General features: G+C 36.4%; 2 protein-coding genes across 3 annotated transcripts in view; both read right to left on the bottom strand.

The window, feature by feature from the left end:
* TDRD3 (tudor domain containing 3) overlaps positions 1–24,100 on the bottom strand; it is a 215,050-nt gene that overhangs the window by 11,316 nt on the left and 179,634 nt on the right. The gene's annotated exons all lie outside the window — the stretch shown is intronic.
* LOC137752062 (trimethylguanosine synthase-like) lies at positions 2,459–5,016 on the bottom strand. The gene is given in 4 exon segments (XM_068526773.1): positions 2,459–2,650; positions 2,652–3,028; positions 3,031–4,393; positions 4,396–5,016. Coding segments are annotated over 4 exon segments (2,553 nt in total).

Raw genomic sequence — 24,100 nt, 5'->3', positions numbered from 1 at the left:
TAACTAAGAAGCTATAATTTGCTCAAGTAATTAGTACCATAACCTGAGTTAGTAGGTCTTCTGATTCATAGTCCTGTCTGCCCTTCACACTATGCTTCCAAGTAATAAGGGCAAGAAATACAGATACAGTGAATGCCAGAATTGGAAAAGGATTTGGGGATAATCTAATTGAGCAGATTTAAATTTTAAAAATCATCATTATCATCATCTGTTTTTGGGGTAAATGTGACACTCTTCTTTCAAATGAAATTTTATATAGAATTCCAATATAAAATAGATGGGCTCAGGTTACAGTGGGTGTTTTTACATGTGCATGAGAGCAGTATCCCCTTGGCTTTCTCTTCTTTAGTTCTTCCAAGTTCTGTAACCCCTAAAGCACAAAAACTAAAACACAACCTGGTTCAACCTCTGCTGTACACTAGGAACCAGCTAGGTTGAGTGGGTTGATTAATATAAAGGAAATGAGCTGCTGAAAGAACAGGAATGGGAACACAGGCCCCTGACTCAGTTCAGAGACCGTTGCCTTTGCGTGTTGTCACAGGGGAAGTCTAAACCCTGCTTTTGACTTCTATGAATTAAATTTCTCATTTGACAATACAAACTCACCTTCTATACCTAAATGGGGAAAAATAAAATTCTCAGGCTTCATTAAACATAAGCAAATTTTATGATAATAAACTAATTTATCTGTTTTTGAAACTTTGAAATAAGATACCATTTTACAATAAAGTGTAATGCAGAATTATAATCCCTCTTTCCCTCAGAGCAGCTCTAAGATAATCTCTTTAATATACCACATCCACTAATAATTTATTTTAACCAAATATTTTGTGGCAGAAAAAAACCCCACACTGCTACATGTAAAAGAGTGAAATTAGAACACTCCCTAACACCATACACAAAAATAAACTCAAAATGGATTCAAGACCTAAATGTAAGACAAGACACTATAAAACTCTTTGAGGAAAACATAGGAAGAACAGTCTTTGACATAAATCACAGCAAGATCTTTTTGATCCACCTCCTAGAGTAATGGAAATAAAAACAAAAATAAACAAATGGGACCTAATGAAACTTCAAAGCTTTTGCAAAGCAAAGGAAACTACAAACAAGACGAAAAGACAATCCTCAGAATGGAAGAACATATTTGCAAATGAATCAATGGACAAAGGATTAATCTCCAAAATATATAAACAGCTCAGGCAGCTCAATATTAAAAAAACAAACAACCCAATCCAAAAATGGGCAGAAGACCTAAATAGACATTTCTCCAAAGAAGACATACAGATGGCCAAGAGGCACATGAAAAGCTACTCAACATCACTAATTATTAGAGAAATGCAAATCAAAACTACAATGAGGTATCACCTCACACCAGTTAGAATGGGCATCATCAGAAAATCTACAAACAACAAATGCTGGAGAGGGTGTGGAGAAAAGGGAACACTCTTGCACTGTTGGTGGGAATGTAAATTAATACAGCCACTATGGAGAACAGTATGGAGGTTCCTTTAAAAACTAAAAATAGAATTACCATATGACACAGCAATCACACTACTGGGCATACACCCAGAGAAAACCATAATTCAAAAAGACACATGCACCCCAATGTTCATTGCAGCACTATTTACAATAGTCAGGTCATGGAAGCAACCTAAATGCCCATCGACAGACGAACGGATAAAGAAGATGTAGTACATATATACAATGGAATATTACTCAGCCATAAAAAGGAACGAAATTGGGTCATTTGTAGAGACGTGGATGGATCTAGAGACTGTCATATAGAGTGAAGTAAGTCACAAGGAGAAAAACAAATATCGTACATTAACGCATATATGTGGAACCTAGAAAAATGGTACAGATGAACCGGTTTGCAGGGCAGAAACAGAGACACAGATGTAGAGAACAAACGTATGGACACCAAGGAGGGCAGTGGTGGGGGTAGTGGTGGTGGTGTGATGAATTAGGAGAGTGGGATTGACATATATACACTAATATTTATAAAATGGATAACTAATAAGAACCTGCTGTATAAAAAAATAAATAAAATAAAATTTAAAAAAACAACCACTCACACTGATTCAAGACAAGAAACAAAATCGGATTCAAAATCTAATTACTAAGCAACTGGTCCAAAATGCATGGCTGACAATATAATCGTTTTTTTTTTTTCTTCCTTTCACTGTCATTTTAATAGAAAAAGAATATAAACTTCTATATTACAAAGTATATTTCATATTTTTTTCAATAGAAACTTAAAAAGCACTAACTTTATAAAATAAATGGATGTTTAAAAGCAAATTCTGGATGGTACTCCATCAATGTGGGGAAAAAGTGTTTTAGGGTACAAATACCCATTTGACTATGGGTACAAAGTATCAGTGAATACAGAGAAGAAATTCCAAGTGAATAGTGTTCTGACCGCTATGATCTTTTGGTCTCTATACCACCTCACTTATGATTCAGAGGCTGATCTGCGGATCAGTTGCCCCAAATAAGCAGTGATTGTCTTCAATCTATTATTAAGAAAGTTTTGTTCTATTTCCACTTGCCCTCCAGGCCCAGCCAAGGATGCCACCTGGTCGATATTAGCATTTCTTGGAAGAAAATAAATGATATTATTAGTGATCTTCTGGGAAAGTCTGAAAAATTTCAAAGCCATCAGGAGACGTCATGGTGCTGATGTCGAAGATCTCGGCGGTGGTGTAGTCTGGTCCTCCCCAAGGAGGGCTGAAAAACACGACCTCAACCTTTAAACGAGAAGCCAGCTGCAGGAAATCTCCGCAGATGAACTCAATCTTGTCTGCTACCCCATCAATTTCTGCATTATTGCAAGCAAGATCGATCTTAACAGGATCAATATCAACGGCGATCACTCTCTTTCCTGTTAAGGCAAACTGAATGGTATTTCCTCCAACTCCACAAAATGCGTCAACTATGGTGTCACACTAAAAGGACTGGCTGACCCTGCCGGCAATGTGCTCAGCGATCTTCTCGGGTGTAACTGAAAACCAGCCCTCTCTAATTTAATCCCATCGTCAAAGCGGGAGAAGAGCCTGTATCTCTGGGCCCAGTACTTTGCCAGCTCAGGCACAGCAGTGATCTCAGGAGGCAGACCAATTCCCTTTCTGTTCTTGCTTTTATTCTTCTTCTTTTTATTTTCAGCTTCGGCTTCTACCTGAAGGCGGTCTTGTGCAGCCTGGGCGGGGCAGTCCCCCTCATCTGTCACTGCTGCTTCTGTGCTGTCCCTGTCAGTTTTCTCTGTTCCCACTTCCCCAGCTGGAGACATGGCACGACGCTTTCCAGGTTCTAGCTCACTTGTCTCTGGTGGGTCATCCCCTTTTTCAACAGACACTTCTTGTTCCTCTGAACCACTGCTTGTGCAAGTATCTTGCATGTTGTTATGAGAAACTGACTCCTGCGATGCTTTCTCATCCATTGGTTCATTAACCCATTTTAGGAATTTTTCTACCTTACTCAAAGTTTTGCTTTTCTTGAAAAGAGTTTTTCCTGGCTCTTCAGTGAAGAAGATGTGTTTGTTTTTCATATGGATTTGTCTTCTCATGTCCAAGTACTTTGACTTGTACTTCACATTCTTGTGTACATACCTGACCCACCGGTGACTGAAATTTGAAATTCCACTATATTTTTGTCCTGAGCCATGCTTGAATCCTAGAAGGGAACCGTCGACATCAAAGTCTGAATCCGGGTTTTCATCGATGTCCAGTTCATGGCTCCTCTTGAGTTTGCTTGGCTTCTGTTCAGGTGGATCTTCGCCACTCTCATCTCCATCAGTGCCTATGAGGCGTGGTCTGTCTTTGATGGTGTTTGCTTCTGATGACTCTTGTGAATCCTGAGCTGGTTGGCTTGTGCTTCTGTTCCCAGACAAGCTGCTTTCCTTGGTTCCTCCATTACATGATTCACTTTGGCCTGAAGCAAGGCATTCTCTTCTGCTCTTAACTTCACTTAAACACTGATGTCCATCACAACTCACAGAGGGATCTAATCGGCTCTGTTCTACTTCCTCTGAATTCAGACTTATATTACTAAGTCCATCAAGAATTTCATTATGATCTTTATCACTTGAACTAGAGCTTTCGCTACCCACTGATGAAGATGGAGAAGAAAGTTCATCTGCTTTCGTGCGATTTTCATCTTTCTTGTTGTCAACTACTGTTTTAGACCCACAAGTATCTGTATCACAGCTTTGTGAAGCATCAAAAGTCCAACCCTGAGCTTCCCAATACTGAAACTATTCCAAATAATACCAATACAGCTGGCTATAATGCTGTTCCCATTCCTCCTTTGTATTAGGGATGTTCCAGGGTTCTGAGCACAGCGTCTGACCTGTATGCTTTTCTTGCCAGCTTTGTCACAGCAGATCCCCCCCCTGTATTCCTTCCAGTACTTCTCCCAGAGCTCCGTAATTTCCAGCTTTGGAGATAATGTATTTTCAGCAGGAAGATTCTCACCTTCAATGTCTTTTTTGGTTCGAAGTTTATACCTTCTGGTGTTCTCATTCTCAGATGAAGATGGATCATCTGAAGCCAAAATGTCATCTTCCTCACATTCTTGTCTCCAAGATTCTCTCTTAATTTCATCTAAGTACTTCTTTTGATGTTTTTTCTTTTTCTTTTTTCTTTTAACTTTGTTTCTAGTATTCATAGATACCTCAAAATTCTTATGTGCAGACACCCTACCAAACTGAAGTGGTAGTCCTATACTTCGCATGAGTTCAGCCTCAGAATCAAGTTCACTTTCATCTGGGCCTACGTCTTTGCTGTCACGTGACTCTGCAGTGCCCTGGGAACGACCGCCTTCTTCCTCTTCTGTAGCTTGCTCTCCTGCACTGTTGCCATCGTCTTCAACGTAGTAGCCTTTTAATCCCAAACTGCACAATTTCCAATCTTCCACAAACGCCCTGGAGCAGAGGCAGAGGATGCAGGAGCCCTCCCGCAGGTCTTCAAGGAAGAGACACATCTCCACCATAGAGCTCCACTTCTCGCAGTACATCGTAGCGCCTCAGAGGAGGCGGCCACGTGGCAAATGGCGCCGGAAGGCCTCCCAGCCGCTGTTCTGCTGCTGGGGACAGAGGGGAGGACTGGAGGTGCGCCTGGCTGCCAGGGACGAACGGCAATATAATGTTTTCATTCCTGTATCATGTAGAATTTCAGGAGAACTCTGAGACATTTCACTGTGTTCTGATATTCTCTTTTTAGAAGACAGTATATTCTCTAAAGTTACATAAGAATTAGGTAAGGATTATTGATGATTCTATCAGATATTAGGAAATCATCTGAATCCCTACCTCAAGGGTTTTATTCTGTACTCTGCCAACTAAAGCACTACCTAAATAAGACAACTAAACTTTAACATGGAAGAAAACTGGATGTTTCAATGACAGTTAAAGCAAATACAGTACTATTCACCATTGTATTTCCTCTAACATTGTTAAGATCTTCTACTATTTAATACAAAGTAAACGAGCTATTTTTGGCAGCTTAGACACTCAAGAAAATGCAACTCAACATCAAAAGGCTGCATTCATATTTTAAATAGGAGAATATAATACAAAAAAGAGACTAGAAAACGTCACCCTTATCAAACTTCAAATAATAAAAGTACTGATACTCTTCCATTCAAAAACACACCCAATTTTATTTAAAACTTAGAATAGAAAAAAGGGGAATGAATGATTATTCTACTATGTGCCTGGCATTTATCTCATTTAATCCTTGCAACAATGTTTTGAATTACTTAATCTCATCCTTCTACAGATGAACAAGCTAAGGCTCAGAGTAACTTACCCAAAGTTATGTAAGTGGCCATGCTTCAATAAGACCCCTGGCTGTCCACTCCAAAGTTCTTTTCATGGCATCAAATAGTGTATATTTTACATTTCTTGCTTCAGACAGTTTTGCTTATTTTTTTCTAATAGCTAGCTAAAGACTAATTTTAAATAAGTAGACGGCTTCTGCCCTGAGGCTAGTATAAACAACATTTAATGGTCAGCATCTTTGTTGAAATGCCATAGTGAAGTCCAAAGAATGAATATATGATTTGTAAAAATGTGTACCTCTCTCCAACTCATTTCCTCTTTTAAAGTTAAAGGTTAAATAGATTCCAAAGCTTGTCCAGAAGTCAGGGTAGGAAGCATATTTCTGCTCCAAAAGATGCCAATCTACTCAGATTTCCTTGAGAGATACCTTATCATGGCATTGGTATTTAAGACCTCAGTCTGTTAGGTCAGATCTGAGTCTGAGTTTAGACTCCACCACTTCCTACATGTGTTACTCAACTTCTCTACATCTCAGTTTTCTCACATAGACAACAGTAATCAACTCATAGGTTTACAATGAGCATTACATGAGATAATAGCTAAAAAGAGTTTAGCAAATAAGCCATATATGTTGCCTATTATTCTGAATTAAGTAATTCTTTGACAGTAATATATACATGTTCACTTCAATTAAACTATCAAGACTCACAGATTTTGCTAAAAATCAGGTTTGTTGTAAGAATATTCCTCAAATTGCTTTGGTCAGATAAGGAAAGTGGAAAAGCCATTGAAGAAAATGAAAGAGCCAATACAAGGAGAAAGACTCTTGTCACCTGCTTGCATTTTATTTCTTCAGAAATTTTAAAAACATCTATACACAAAAACTAATAATTTCACATTATAAATCATTCCATTGTTACCACTGTTTTTGTTTCTTTTAGGAAGAGGTCTTCTTCTTTTTTAATTATAGAGAAAAAGGGCAAATAAAACAACGAAAAGGAGAAAATTAGCAAAGACACATTATTGAAAATGATTAATCAAAAGTTAAAGACATTATTTGCCTAATATATGAATATTTTAAGAAAAAGCTAAAAATAAACGTGATTAACCTCTTTGAACATCTTGCCTTAATACCAATACCATACCCTTAAAATTTTATCAAGTGCCATAAAAAAAAAATTAGAAACACTATTTAAACAGCAGAGGTATAGCAATGATGATTAATAATGAAAAATGCTTATCTATGCCTGTTGCTATGCTTTCAGGTCAATGCCTATAAATTATCCTTGCAAAAGCAACTGCTTTCCCAAATATGCTAATTGAGCAAATATGTTTTAGAATATTTTATGGTTAAAACTTATGAGCACTAATCACAAGTGGTTAATCATTTCACTCCCTCATAAGTTATACAATTTTTACATCTTAAATTGGTAACTAATACAATATACTTTAAGAATGAATTAACTAATTCTTTCTCTGAAAGTAATAATAACCACATCATAAGGCCAGACTGCTTTTTATTCTAAAACAGTCAGCCCAGTACATTTTATGTAACTGACCACTTGAGACCAATACTTATGGTATGCTTCAGTGACCTGTAATACAGACTAAAGAAACAGAATTAGGAAAAACAATCTCCATGTCAAATTGATAAAATACAGGCCAGATCTTTGCCATTAAAAAGTACTGAGTGTTGGAGTAGGGAAAGGAGATGACTTGACATGTTTTATATAAGAAAAGGTTTGCAATATCTAACAGTACAGAAATAAAATCATTTGCTAATGTTTTCACCCGGTTAGTGAAAGTTAAGAAACATAAGATAGACAGGAAAAGAATTAAAATTTTGAATCTTATAGCAGCTATCTATAAGATTATTTATAGTTATCTATAAGATTACAATGTAATAATCATTTTCACATTTAAATCCCATACATACCCAGCAACCCATATTAACAATGTCTGCATAATGAAGTAAAATTATTTCTCTTTAGTGAAACACAAAGAAAACATGTTTAAAAGTCCCTATCAAAATAACACACACAAGGGAATCCCCATAAGGTTAACAGCTGATCTTTCAGCAGAAACTCTGCAAGCCAAAAGGGAGTGGCAGGATATACTTAAAGTGATGAAGGAGAAAAACCTACAACCAAGATTACTCTACCCAGCAAGGACCTCATTCAGATTTGATGGAGAAATTAAAATCTTTACAGACTAGCAAAAGCTGAGAGAGTTCAGCACCACCAAACCAGCTTTACAACAAATGCTAAAGGAACTTCTCTAGGCAAGAAGCACAAGAGAAGGAAAACACCTACAATAACAAACCCAAAACATTTAAGAAAATGGGAAGAGGAACATACATATCGATAATTACCTTAAATGTAAATGGATTAAATGCTCCCACCAAAAGACACAGACTGGCTGAATGGATACAAAAACAAGACCCATATATATGCTGTCTACAAGAGACCCACTTCAGACCTAGGGACACAGAGAGACTGCAAGTGAGGGGATGGAAAAAGATATTCCATGCAAATGGAAATCAAAAGAAAGCTGGAGTAGCAATTCTCATATCAGACAAAATAGACTTTAAAATAAAGACTATTACAAGAGACAAAGAAGGACACTATATAATGATCAAGGGATCGATCCAAGAGGAAGGTATAACAATTGTAAATATTTATGCACCCAACATAGGAGCACCTCAATACATAAGGCAAATACTAACAGCCATAAAAGGGGAAATCGACAGTAACACAATCATAGTAGGGGACTTTAACACCCCACTTTCACCAATGGACAGATCATCCAAAATGAAAATAAATAACGAAACACAAGCTTTAAATGATACATTAAACAAGATGGACTTAATTGATAATTATAGGACATTCCACCCAAAAACAACAGAATACACATTTTTCTCAAGTGCTCATGGAACATTCTCCAGGATAGATCATATCTTGGGTCACAAATCAAGCCTTGGTAAATTTAAGAAAATTGAAATCGTATCAAGTATCTTTTCTGACCACACCGCTATGAGACTAGATATCAATTACAGGAAAAGATCTGTAAAAAATACAAACACATGGAGGCTACACAATACACTACTTAATAACGAAGTGATCACTGAAGAAATCAAAGGGGAAATCAAAAAATACCTAGAAACAAATGACAATGGAGACATGACGACCCAAAACCTATGGGATGCAGCAAAAGCAGTTCTAAGAGGGAAGTTTATAGCAATACAAGCCTACATCAAGAAACAGGAAACATCTCGAATAAACAACCTAAACTTGCACCTAAAGCAATTAGAGTAAGAAGAACAAAAAATCCCCAGAGCTAGCAGAAGGAAAGAAATCATAAAGATCAGATCAGAAATAAATGAAAAAGAAATGGAGACAATAGCAAAGATCAATAAAACTAAAAGCTGGTTCTTTGAGAAGATAAACAAAATTGATAAACCATTAGCCAGACTCATCAAGAGAAAAAGGGAGAAGACTCAAATCAATAGAATTAGAAATGAAAAAGGAGAAGTAACCACTGACACTGCAGAAATACAAACGATCATGAGAGATTACTACAAGCAACTCTATGCCAATAAAATGGACAACCTGGAAGAAATGGACACATTCTTAGAAATGCACAACCTGCCGAGACTGAACCAGGAAGAAATAGAAAATATGAACAGACCAATCACAAGCATTGAAATTGAAACTGTGATTAAAAATCTTCCAACAAACAAAAGCCCAGGACCAGATGGCTTCACAGGCGAATTCTATCAAACATTTAGAGAAGAGCTAACACCTATCCTTCTCAAAGTCTTCCATAATATTGCAGACGGCGGAACACTCCCCAGCTCATTCTACGAGGCCACCATCACCCTGATACCAAAGCCAGACAAAGATGTCACAAAGAAAGAAAACTACAGGCCAATATCACTGATGAACATAGATGCAAAAATCCTCAACAAAATACTAGCAAACAGAATCCAACAGCACATTAAAAGGATCATACACCATGATCAAGTGGGGTTTATTCCAGGAATGCAAGGATTCTTCAATATACGCAAATCAATCAACGTGATACATCATATTAACAAATAGAAGGAGAAAAACCATATGATCATCTCAATAGATGCAGAGAAAGCTTTCGACAAAATTCAACACCCATTTATGATAAAAGCCCTGCAGAAAGTAGGCATAGAGGGAACTTTCCTCAACATAATAAAGGTCATATATGACAAACCCACAGCCAACATTGTCCTCAATGGTGAAAAACTGGAACCATTTCCACTAAGATCAGGAACAAGACAAGGTTGCCCACTCTCACCACTATTATTCAACATAGTTTTGGAAGTTTTAGCCACAGCAATCAGAGAAGAGAAAGAAATAAAAGGAATCCAAATCGGAAAAGAAGAAGTAAAGCTGTTACTGTTTGCAGATGACATGATACTATACATAGAGAATCCTAAAGATGCTACCAGAAAACTGCTAGAGCTAATCAATGAATTTGGTAAAGTAGCAGGATACAAAATTAATGCAGAGAAATCTCTTGCATTCCTATACACTAATGATGTAAAATCTGAAAGTGAAATTAAGAAAACACTCCCGTTTACCATTGCAACAAAAAGAATAAAATATCTAGGAATAAACCTACCTAAGGAGACAAAAGACCTGTATGCAGAAAATTATAAGACACTGATGAAAGAAATCAAATATGATACAAATAGATGGAGAGATATACCATGTTCTTGGATTGGAAGAATCAATATTGTGAAAATGACTCTACTACCCAAAGCAATCTACAGATTCAATGCAATCCCTATCAAACTACCACTGGCATTTTTCACAGAACTAGAATAAAAATTTCACAATTTGTATGGAAACACAAAAGACCCCGAATAGCCAAAGCAATCTTGAGAACGAAAAATGGAGCTGGAGGAATCAGGCTCCCTGACTTCAGACTATATTACAAAGCTACAGTAATGAAGACAGTTTGGTACTGGCACAAAAAACAGAAACATAGATCAATGGAACAGGATAGAAAGCCCAGAGATAAACCCACACACATATTGTCACCTTTTCTTTGATAAAGGAGGCAAGCATATACAGTGGAGAAAAGACAGCCTCTTCAATAAGTGGTGCTGGGAAAACTGGACAGGTACATGTAAAAGTATGAAATTAGAACACTCCCTAACACCATACACAAAAATAAACTCCAAATGGATTAAAGACCTAAATGTAAGGCCAGACACTATCCAACTCTTAGAGGAAAACGTAGGCAGAACACTCTATGACATAAATCACAGCAAGATCCTTTTTGACCCAACTCTAGAGAAATGGAAATAAAAAGGAAAATAAACAAATGGGACCTAATGAAACTTCAAAGCTTTTGCACAGCAAAGGAAACCATAAACAAGACCAAAAGGCAACCCTCAGAATGGGAGAAAATATTTGCAAATGAAGCAACTGACAAAGGATTAATCTCCAAGATTTACAAGCAGCTCATGCAGCTCAATAACAAAAAAACAAACAACCCAATCCAAAAATGGGCAGAAGACCTAAATAGACATTTCTCCAAAGACGATATACAGATGGCCAACAGACACATGAAAGAATGCTCAACATCATTAATCATTAGAGAAATGCAAATCAAAACTACAATGAGATATCATCTCACACCGGTCAGAATGGCCATCATCAAAAAATCTAGAAACAATAAATGCTGGAGAGGGTGTGGAGAAAAGGGAACACTCTTGCACTGTTGGTGGGAATGTAAATTGATACAGTCACTATGGAGAACAGTATGGAGGTTCCTTAAAAAACTAAAAATAGAACTACCATACGACCCAGCAATCCCACTACTGGGCATACACCCTGAGAAAACCATAATTCAAAAAGAGTCATGTACCAAAATGTTCATTGCAGCTCTATTTACAATAGCCAGGACATGGAAGCAACCTAAGTGCCCATCATCGGATGAATGGATAAAGAAGATGTGGCACACATATACAATGGAATATTACTCAGCCATAAAAAGAAATGAAATGGAGGTATTTGTAATGAGGTGGATGGAGTTAGAGTCTGTCATACAGAGTGAAGTAAGTCAGAAAGAGAAAAACAAATACAGTATGCTAACACATCTATATGGAATCTGAGGAAAAAAAAAAAAAGGTCATGAAGAACCTAGTGGCAAGACGGGAATAAAGACACAGACCTACTAGAGAATGGACTTGAGGATATGGGGAGGGGGAGGGGTAAGATGTGACAGGGTGAGAGAGTGGCATGGACATATATACACTACCAAATATAAAATAGCTAGCTAGTGGGAAGCAGCTGCATAGCACAGGGAGATCAGCTCGGTGCTTTGTGACCACCTAGAGGGGTGGGATAGGGAGGGTGGGAGGGAGTGAGACGCAAGAGGGAAGAGATATCGGAACATATGTATATGTATAAGTGATTCACTTTGTTATAAAGCAGAAACTAACACTAAAAGATAAAAAATAAAAATTCCATATCAATTATCAGGCTTGTTAATAAAAGCTGTAGTTTTAGAATTGTGAGGTGCCCCAGGAGTCAATGATCTGATCCACAAGGTACAAAATTCATCCCCACACATCACACACAGGTGGTGTGATGGTTCTGTCTCCTTCAAGTAAGTGGTGAAGGATGCCCAGGCTTTCTCAGGCAGCCAACCCCACTCCTTTGTATCCTTCTCTAGAAAGTGCAAAGTACCCGGGCTTTCTAGTTAAGCCCATTTCCTTTGCCATACGGAAGATTTTAAATTATTTTAAAACAAGTATTATGCCTTTCCTTAGTCTTCTATTTTCTAAAATCAAAAGACTCAGTTCCTGGAATCATTTGTCAAATACCATTATTTCCAGTATCTCCTATCATCTTGATCATCTTTTCCTTTATACATTTTAATATTTACTATTCTATGTAACCTAGTATTCAGAATAATATTGCATGAATGGTCTGCTTGCAACATAATACTACTATTTCCCATGATGAGCAAACTGTATATAATCATTAGTGCAATCTGACCTCGCTTTAATGTTTTTAACAGCTGCTTGATCATTCCTTGCTCATACTGTACTTGTAATCAAACGAAATGTCTACAACCTACTCCCAGGTCTATTTCATCATATATTTGAAGAGAATTATTTTCCCAACCTAATGTTTTAAATATAACTGTAATTGAATACATGCACTATTGAAAGATACTACTTTGGCATACTGTTATCATTGGTGTGTTCTGAATAACTATACAATATTAAGTCAGTTTTTCTAAAAAGTTATCTTGGTAATTTGGTTTTTTTTTTTTGCCTAGTGGAAATTGGAGGATTACCACCTAAAACATACATGGGTGGCTAAAATGTAGTTTAACCCTGAAACTAGATTCCAGTGAAATTTAGAAGATAAAAGGAGATTCACAGTATAAGATTAAGCTCTCAGGAACAGAACTGTAGGTTAAAGGAATAGGTTGATTCTTTTTCTACTCTTTGTAAAATATTTTCTAGCCCCTTGAGAAATACTAGCTTATACCTCTTGAATATACATCTTTGCTTCTCATTTAAAAATTCTCTAAATTTTAAGAGAGCATTAAGACTGAATGAACTAAATAGTTGAAAGTTTCTTTACCAAAACCGTGTATCACATATTGAGTACAAACTTACTGCTATGATGAGATTTTTATATACATTATACAAAAAGTAAGTTGGTATCATTTATCTCTATTTACAGGTAAAGTGTAAAATCATGTGCTATAATGTCAGCAAGTCTGCAAACTGAACATCAGCTCTACAACTTACTAGCTCAATGATTTTAGGCAAGTTTCTTAATGGCTCTGAACTTGGATTTGTACTTTTTCATGCATATTAAGTGGGAATACTAATAATTATTTCATAGGGTTCCTGTAGTTATTAAATCAGTTAACACAGGTCAAGACATATATGGTGCCTCGCGTATATGTTCCAATTATAAGCAGGCATTGTATAGAAGGAACTCCAATCTTCACCTTCTCAATCATTTATTCTAATTTATTTCAATATGTTGGTAGATATAACATATCGTCTTGCTGTTACCTAAGTATAAATTACTCTTAGTATGCTTAAATTTATGAGTTTTTTTCCCTCATGTTGAGATTTCAAAATGTTCGGTATATGAAGAGTTAGCTTTTTTTAAAAAGAAATCATTTTCTTTCCAAGCTTAGCTTCTCTTTTCAATCATTTTTGATGGTTAGACTGTTGAAGAAAGAAACGGTATCACAAAGATTTTCTCCAAGAATAATAAGGGAGATAAACTCATTTCCATCAACTTAGGTAAAGAAAAATTAGACAGTATATATCACCTGATTTAATTAAGGCTATTAAACATATTATATTTTGCTGTAATAATACTATTTCTAGGTTTATTGAAATTCAGGAACCATGTTTTTAGTCACATGTAATTCCACACCTGAAACATCTGAGATGTTCAACAGAGGCTGGGGGAACTGATAATATGCTATGGAGAATAATTTGCTCATCATCATACCCAAAGGAAAAGCAAATAAATGTTTGTTCCTACCGAATATGTAAATATTCTTGTAGTTCAAGAATGAAGCTATTGCTCCTTCTCCATTCAGCCATGGCTGGAACAATGATGGTAAGAACAAATCAGGAAGGTATAAAGTCTCTGCATTAGAGTCAAAAGATTTTCTTGGGTGTTTCAAATACCCAAGAAATAGATCAAAATCAAGTGCCTATACAAATAGATCAAAATTTACATTTTAAATACATCATAAAATTAATAAAACAAAATGGATGTGATATCATTTAGGTGCTACAGTTCTTACTGTAAAACACAAATTATCCACAATGCTTAATATGTACCTTCTGGAAAGTATTAAGGTAAAACAATCAACTTTTTAAAAATTCTAAATTCATCCATAAGATTATTTGAAGTGTACTCCTTTATGCAACTTGAAACTCCTTCCCCTTCCTCTCACTTTCTCCCCCACATACAATGTAAGCTGCTTATTAAAATAAAAAGTAAGGCAAATAGATCCTCTGGACAAGAAGGGACAGTAGGCTATCAGTGATGGTGTCTATATTGTACAAGAATTGGTAAAACTGAGAATTACTAATTAAGGCTTAATGAGAAATCAGTAAGAGGACTTCCCTGGTGGCGCAGTGGTTAAGAATCCACCTGCCAATGCAGGGGACGTGGGTACAAGCCCTGGTCCGGGAAAATCCTACATGCCGCGGAGCAACTAAGCCCATGCGCCACAACTACTGAGCCCGTGTGCCACAACTACTGAAGCCCGTGTGCCTAGAGCCCGTGCTCTGCAACAAGAAAAGCCACGGCAATGAGAAACCCATGAACCACAACGAAGAGTATCCCCCTCTTGCGGCAACTAGAGAAAGCCTGCACACAGCAACGAAGACCCAACGCAGCCAAAAATAAGTAAATAAATAAATAATTTATTTAAAAAAAAAGAAAAATAAGACTAGTAAAGTTTACGGTACTCCTTCAGAGTGTAAAATGTATGATAAAATAGTCAAATTTCACTTTCATTATCTATGGATAAGAGCAGCACAGTCTCTTAAAAGCTGCACTGAAACGAGGAGGAAAAGCCTGTCCGGGGTTAAACACTAATTTATGCAAAATCCCGGTTTTGACAAGAATCCTGTCAATGTCAAGCAGCAGGTACACTGACAGCAGGACAGGCTGAAAAATTCTCTGTCAGAGCTGGGATGGAAGTCGCCAATTTATGAAGGCTGTTATAAACCACAGGATTTCAAAAGTGTGAAAGAAAATGATGGAAATTTTTATAACTTTGCAGGCATTACTATTAGCTTAAAGGGACTGCAGTTCTTTCACTTTATGAGAAAAACTAGTTTACTTTAAAAGACTTGTGGATTTTTATATTAGGGCTATATTGTAAGACTCTTAATACAAAAGTTTGTTATACTAGTAACATTCAAACAGAAAAGAAAACTTTAACAGGACATATAAAAGGAAAAAAATTAATTCAAAGAAAAAGATGGTACAAGGAAGCAGTTTTGGTTTCCTTCCAAGAGGGGTAATTTGGGATGGATACCCAACTCCTGATCTGGAAGTTCCAATCAGTAATTGCTGCGGCTTTCAAGGGTCAACAAATATCACTTCGAGGAAGTGAACAATAAGGGAGGCTGCTATTTCTAAATCCTTGAAGGAAAACTAAAGAAATGGAAACAAAAGTAATTAAGAAACTATGTGCCAGGCATTTTGATCATTTGATGACTGAACAAAATATTTATTGAGCAGCTACTATGTTCTTTAAGACAACCAAAAGATTATGTATCTTGCCCAGGTTATGCTGGACTCTAAAATCCATGCTCTTTCCACACATCCCAGTAGATGCAGAGGCTGAAGGAGAGAATTACCTATCATGTTAAACTTTTACAAGGCTTATATAAATAGATCAAAATCAAGTGCTTTCCATCTCATTTACATTTTAAATACATCATGAAATTATAAAACAAAATGGATGTGATATCATTTAGGTGTTATAGTTCTTACTATAAAACACAAATTATCCACAATGCTATCTACTCTGAGCACCGCCTACTAAGAATCACTCAATGAGAGAATGAACTACCCTGAAATGGCTACACTATCAATAAGCAGCTACTATACTTTAAATAAATTAGTGTTAAGTCAAGAGCTTAGAATAATGTTGGGTACAACATTAAGTGTTCAATAAAGTTAGCTATCATTATTCCTTCACAAGTGTAAAGTTCTATTCTTTATAATGTCACATACAACAGTTTTTCTTTTATTGGTTTGAGTCAAGCAATTTGACTGCATTATTCTAGTGAGTTACAGAGGTTGAGAACACATAAGGCTAAACGAGCCTTGATGTGGCACTTTACATTTACAAAGTGATTTTACAATTATTGGTGTTAATAACCAATGTAATACAAAAGTGAGGCTAAGAATCTGGTCAATTAGCAACATGTTCATTTTTCTTCCAGTGAAGAAAGGAGCCCAGAAGCAATCTTCTTTACTGAGACAAATCCTACTAGCTTACCAAATACAGTACATTTGTCCTTCAATACCCATGAGTGATTGGTTCCAGGACTGCCCCTCCATATCAAAATCTGTGCGTGCTTATATACAATGGTATAGTATTTGCATGTAACTGACACACACCCTCCTGTAGACTTTAAATGATCTCTGGATTACTTATAATATCTATTACAATGTAAATGCTATGTAAATTGTTGCCTGCGTGCAGCGAAGTTAAGTTTTGCATTTTGGAACTTTCTATAATTTTTTTTTTCAAATATTTTTGATACACGGTCAGTGGAACCTGTGGATACAGAGGGCTCACTGTAATTGTCTTTATGAAATTCATCCAACTTAACGTCCCCCACCCTTGGTATCCACAGACATGGAGACCCTTCTGAAAAATATTACTAATGAGAAGGAAAGTATAATAAAGCAGTAAAATTCACCAATACAAATATTTTCACAACAGATTCTTCACATTAACCATTACATGTTCCAAGACATTTATCCTCAGAGGCTTAGATGAATACAAACAATTCTGCTTTGTATATGTAATTGGCAAGTTCCTAAATTTACTTAAGAACTTACATTTTAAATAAAGGATGTTCATCAATTTCATAATTTGATAAATCTCATAGTATTGTTTCTGTTTAATGAGTGTTATCACATTCTGTGGCATAAACTTTGAGACAAATAACTTTCCTAAGCTCTCTTAGGAAAGTTGAAAATAAGTTGTTGAGGCTCTTTCTTCAGAAATCTTTATCAATATTTTGGTATGGTAGCAATGAGAAAGGGCTGTCCACTTCAATAGCAGAACAAGAATAGTCCATGGTAGCTTATAAATTAACTCTATGATTGTGAACAGCATATGTTCTTAACTGGTTTCATATTTGGATTGTTTTATAATTCCATAGCTAGACAACTCTTTATAACTGTCATGCAAAAATTACGATGAGCATTTAAAATTTTTTTTCCTTATTTAAAACTGTGTCCATCTTAGGAAAATCTCCTTCTATAAATAGGTCAGTTAATAGAAAAGTCAATAGGTTAAGTTTTTTTTTTTTAAAAGCTTTTCTTGCTGCCTTTTAATTAATTAATTAATTTATTCATTTTTGCCTGTGTTGGGTCTTCGTTTCTATGCAAGGGCTTTCTCTAGTTGAGGCAAGCGGGGGCCACTCTTCATCGCGGTGTGCGGGCCTCTCACTATCGCGGCCTCTCTTATTGCGGAGCACAGGCTCCAGACGCGCAGGCTCAGCAGTTGTGGCTCACGGGCCTAGTTGCTCCGCGGCATGTGGGATCTTCCCAGACCAGGGCTCGAACCCGTGTCCCCTGCATTGGCAGGCAGACTCTCAACCACTGTGCCACCAGGGAAGCCCCCATTAGGTTAAGTTTTAAGATATTAAACAGGAGTTTAAAAATTTTTTACCTTATTTTCTTCTCTCCTTACTGAGATAAGCCACTCTAAATGAACATTTTAGTAACTATCACAATTTTTTAAACAATGATGTCTCTCACATGCTTGCACACTTGCACACCCAAACACGCACAGGGTCATTGCGTCTTCGAATGTTCTAATACCTAATTAACATTTTTATCTATTTAATGTATCATTACCTGGCATGAAGATTAGCTCAAGAAGGCCTGAAACTTTTGTTAACATTCCTAGGATTATACTAATGTTACTAGCAAGAGCTTAAAACCATTTTCACAGGGCATTTTCCAATACTGAATTCTAATGAGGTCCTAGGGCAATAATATAGTCATTATGACTGTGCAGACCTTCAAATATCAGGTCCTTAATGAGAACCTCTACTGAAAATTGGCTGAGTGGTTAACTTGTTAGTTTCTACTTAATAAACTTGTAAAGTTCTTCTCATTTTTATATCCACTTAAACTCTTCCTGCAGCTACTAAAAGACCAGAAACTGAGCATGAACTGTCACAGAATGCTTTGCACATAAGTTTTACTAAGGGTTGAAAACTTCTGCTGTGAAAATACATTCTTGGTCAGCGTCTTCTCCCATTTTCCTCGGTGGTTTCTAAATCTTTACATCTCTCTTCAAAATTCCTCTCCTATTCTTGACCTCATTACTTTGAACAGATGACCTGCTTTTACCTGACAGAAAAGAGTTCATTAGTGAAGAATTATTCACCTTCCTTCCCTGAAACCCAGCTTACTCTCATCCACACCTGTATTTACTTCCTTCCTCTCTTCTCTTTAGTACTCAACATACCCAAAGTCACCCAAAGTGATCGTACCCCACTTTCTCACGACAGCCTGGATTTTTTTTAATCCTTACACCTATTTTTACAACCTCTCTCTCGTTTCTTCACTCTGCCTTTGATGTAAACATGCTTGGATTTTCACCCTGAGCTCCTTTACTCCTTATTCTCTTCTTCTATCCTCTTTATCTTCACAACCGAGACCCTCTAAGTAGCCTAACCCTCATTTTCTTATGTCCCACTTACTGTCAAGAAACCACAAATTGCCATGCACATCCACCATTCCACTGAAAGTGCATTCTACAGTTATAAGAACCTGTCGATTGCCAAATCCAACAGCCACTTTTCAATTCTCATCTTCCTTGACCTTTCCAGCATTTTATACTGTGGATTAAACATCCCTCCCCATCTGCCCAACCCCTTGTCCTCCTAAGCTACAGCTACTTCTCAATGTCCCTTCCCACCCCTCAGCTGTGAAATTCCCTGGAAGTTGGTCCTTGTCTTCGTCTTTTCTCTTCTTACACACTTTCTTTTTTCTTTTTACACACAATCTCACCCATACTCTTTACTTTTGCCTAGACTCTGATGACTCCAAAGTCTCCATCTCTTGCCTTAACTATTGCAATAACTGGTCTCCTTGCTCTCTGCTTTCACTGAAACCCATTTTCTATACCACAGGAAATCATCTCTTAAAGCAAAATCACATCATGACGCTCCCCTACCCAAAATCCCTCATTGGTCCCTATTCTCAGATATAAATATTCCAACTCCTTACTGTAACCCACCTGACTCCCCATCCTTTAAGCCACCTGTCTTTGCAGCCAGCCTCATCTGTTGACACTTGCTGCACCCAACCTATACTGCTGCCAAAATACCTCACCCTACCATGCCCTCCTACACTCTTTGCTATTCTCTCACACATTTTTTTCCCAAGCTAAGTCCTTCAAAACTTTCGAGACTCACATTAAACTTCATTCATTCAGATTTAACAAGTACTTATTGAAAGCCTTATGTTTCAGGGACTGTTCTGAATGCTGAAGTATTAGCTGAGTCAAAGTCCCTGTTCTCACATTGCTTTCACTTAGGGGTTGGAAGGAGGAGCAGGATATGCAGAAAATAAAGCGGGCAAAGGGGATAGAGAGTTTGTGTGATGGCGCATTGCTGTTTTATAATACGATAGTTAGGGAAGGCCCCACCTCTTCTATGAGTCAGTTCCTGACTGAGTTAAACACTCTCCATCTATGGTGCTTTACTTGCTGGGCTCCTCTGCTAGTCTGACTCTTTTAGTGTAGAGACTGCGCATCTATGCATTGCCATTGTCCGGCATGCAATCGTTCTAAGGAAATGTGTTGTGCTGGGCACTGTTCTGGGTGGAGAGATAAAGTCACATAATAAGTGCTCAAAAAGTTTTTTGAAACAGATTAAAATATATTTGAAATTATAAGTTAATAAGAAAACCTCAAATATAAAAATATCACTTTACAGTTAATATTTTAATAGTGCATCAAAAACTAAAACAGGAACAAAGAGTCAAACAAAGTATCATAATTATATACTAACATATTCCCAAAATTATGAATGTTAAGTAAGTACCGGCATACCTCTGAGATATTGCAGGTTTGGTTCCAGACCACTGCAATAAAGCAAATATCACAGTAAAGGGAGTGACACTAATTTTTGGTTTCCCAGTGCGTATCAAAATTTATATTTACACTATACTGTAGTCTTTAAATGTGCAACAGCATTATGTCTAAAAAAAAAAAGCACATACCTTAATCAAAAATTACTTTATTGCTAAAAAATGCTAACCATCATCTGAGCCTTCAGCGGGTTGAAATCTTTTTGCAATAGTAACATTAATGATAACTGATCACAGATCACCACAACAAATATAATAGTAAAGTTTGAAATAGTGTGAGAATTACCAAAATGTGACACAGGGACACAAAGTGAGCAAATGCTGTTGGAAAAATGGTGCCAGTAGACTTGCTCGACACAGGGTTGTCACAAACCTTCAACCTGTAAAAAATGCAGTACCTACAAAGCGTAATAAAGTGAAGTGCAATAAAACAAGGTATGCCGGTACGGATTAAATAAACATTTCATAGGAGAAATGTATTTTCCTGTGCATTTGAAAGCACTTGGGAGAGACTGAATTCTGAAGTGTTCTGGGGACAGTGATTAGGAGAGAATTTTGCAAGGAATTGGAAAGTAGGTTGTATGGACAGATGAATGAAGGTGGTAATTTGTATAGGTAAGTCTATTGGTTTAGTTGTAGGAGTATTTCATTTACTAATTATAGACAGGAACAAGTTCAAAGATCATGGTATTTTATCATGGAAAACCATAATCATGTTGTTGTTAACTTCACTGAAGGCAAAGGGCAAAATCAGAAAGAAGTTATGTTTTTATTCATATTTCTTTTTTTAAACTCCCATATTTTCAGATCCTTTTTGCAAATTTTAGGGATTTTTTTTAAGACTAAAAATCCCTAATCATGATCAACTTTCTTCTTGGTAATTTTATTTTGCTTGCTGTTACTTTTTCAAATAAAAAATGTAATACAAAATTATAGAAAGTTTATAAAATTGAAAAATAAGTATATACACATATACAGAGTCTGTACATAATTCTACTACACTAAAACAACCACTACTTTGAGGGCATTCTCAACTCTATAAATTGCTTTCATTCACTCATCATAAATATTTCCCATGATTTTACAGCCTTCATAATGATCTTTTATCAGAATTGTAAAATATTTCACCCAGCTGATGAATGATGCTTTATTTTACCATTCTTATTGTTAGGCATTTAAGTAGTTTCTAGTTTTTCCTGTTATTGCTGCAATGATCATTGCTCAGAAATTCACTTATTCCTTTGATCTTTCACTAGCAGAGATTAACAACTGTGGGATTATTAGTTTAAAGGGAATGAACACTTTTAAGGCTTGGAAAAAAATCAGAAAGATCACACCAATTTACACTGCCATCAGCAATGTATAAAAGCACTCGTGTCACTGCATGTTTGCCAGCATGAACGTTATCATTTAATTTTTTTCCCATTAATTCACACATTTAACACTGAAGTTAATTGTTTCGATTTGCATTTGATTGCCACCAGAGTTCGATATTTCTAATTTTTAGTTAAGAAAGATGACACTGCTACTTCAGCAAGAAACCATATTGAGCATAAGTCAATGGTTCAAGGCTGTAAAAATAAAATAAAATAAAAATTTTAAGGAAGTTAATCTAATCATGACATGAGTAACTGTTACTGTGCTCCATGGTTATAAGGCATTAATGGCAAGCAGTTAACATAAGGGGCTATTATTACTATTATTGACACATAGCCAAATCAAGCATTCTTAGATTATGTGGGAAGGTTGGATCAAGTAGAGCTATAAGCTCTCGTTATGCCCTCTTAAAGATCCCTTGATCTGAAACCAGATGTGATGCAGAAGGCAAATTCTCTTTCCTCCTTAGCTCCATGCAGGCTCTATCAACTGAACACCCAGTAAAGACAACAGGTGTTATAAATTTAGTTTGACTGAGGGTAGGCTAGAGTTTACTGAGAATCAAAGATGAGGCCAAGTCAGATATAACTCAAAGAGCTGAAAAAGAAATGGCCACTAAATCCCTTGTCTCCTCTCTATGATTATTCCTCAACTTAGGATCTAGCTTATCAGTGAGATTTCAGAAGAACTTTTAACTCTGAACTATTTCCATCTCCTTTCCCACAGAGGAAAAGAAAGGACAAGAGACACAATCATATTCCCATTTACCCAATCAACCTTACTAACTAGTGGAGAAGTGATCTGGGTAACACGATTTAAGGGACTTCTGCCAACACTGTGCGAACTTCCATGCACTGGAGATTTTTCGACGTTTCTAAGTGCACAATTCTGAGAAGATTAAAGAAGAAAGGTGAGAGTGGGAAGGGTAAAAAGGGGCAACACAATCCACACTCTATAATGAAGATTAATTTAACCAGTCTGGTTTAATATTCTTAGAATACTTAAGTCTGAAGCATGCAGAGGACAGGAATAAGAGTTCCAATATGGAGAGGATATAGGGAAAAGCAAAAGGAGTTGTCATTTTGGGCTGCTTAAGAAATGCATAGCCAAGGATACTAGACTACGGAAGAACTGGGAAGAAGAAGGCCAGGTTATAATAAAATTTTAAGTTTCTATAGACCTTGGGAGTTTACAAAGCACATTTCCTTTCATCATATTACTTAATCCTTACAACAACCTTGTACTGAAGCTGAGACCCAGAGACATTAAATAACTTACCCAAAGTCACATAGGTAGTAAGTGGCAGAGCCAGGACTCGACCCAGGTCTTCTGACTCCTTCTGTGCATTTCCAGCTCCCCTGGAGCTGAAGCAGGGGCAAAAAGGGAGGTGGAAGTAATTTGCCCAAGACTAGCCCTGCCCTCTCCCCTTCTTTCAAAGGCCAAGCAGAGCAGACATTTCACTCTCTCAGTGACCCCTTTTCATCAAATTCTTTCAGGATAAAGCACACAGAATCTGAAAATGTTTCTCAGCCTTGGGTCCAAGAATGGCAACTGGCAGTAGACAATGTCAGAAGTATTTTTGCCATTTATGTGAAATTTATTGGAACTTCAAAGAATAGCAATTATCATTTCAGAAAGCAAAACTTGTTCTTATAATTGAAATTATTTAAAGCAGTTTGTTTAAAAAATTTTTGTTTAGCAGTTTAAGTCAAACCTTTTAAATTATACCATTATGAAAATTATTTTGAAAAATGCTTAAGAATCAAGATACCAAATCTACATTTAACCTACTCTGTGGTCATTTTTTTTCCTATCTTAAATATCTTCCCTCAGTCATTAATTTCATTAAAGCAATTATAATCATTAGAATGACTAGAATATTCAGTCTTTTCATAGCCAATTTTAAGTATTTTCAATAAATCAATAGGAAAATGTGCATATCATCTTCCTGAAATTTAAATCTTATATTCATTTCTAAATTATATCTAAAATGTTTTTATTGTAGCTTTTATAAGTAATTTTCTATAAAAAAATTTAGAGTTCT

This window comes from Eschrichtius robustus, chromosome 18 (assembly GCF_028021215.1).
Source record: "Eschrichtius robustus isolate mEscRob2 chromosome 18, mEscRob2.pri, whole genome shotgun sequence".
NCBI lineage: Eukaryota > Metazoa > Chordata > Mammalia > Artiodactyla > Eschrichtiidae > Eschrichtius > Eschrichtius robustus.
Note: the sequence above shows the minus strand (reverse complement) of the source record. Positions and strands in the feature narration are given on the sequence as shown.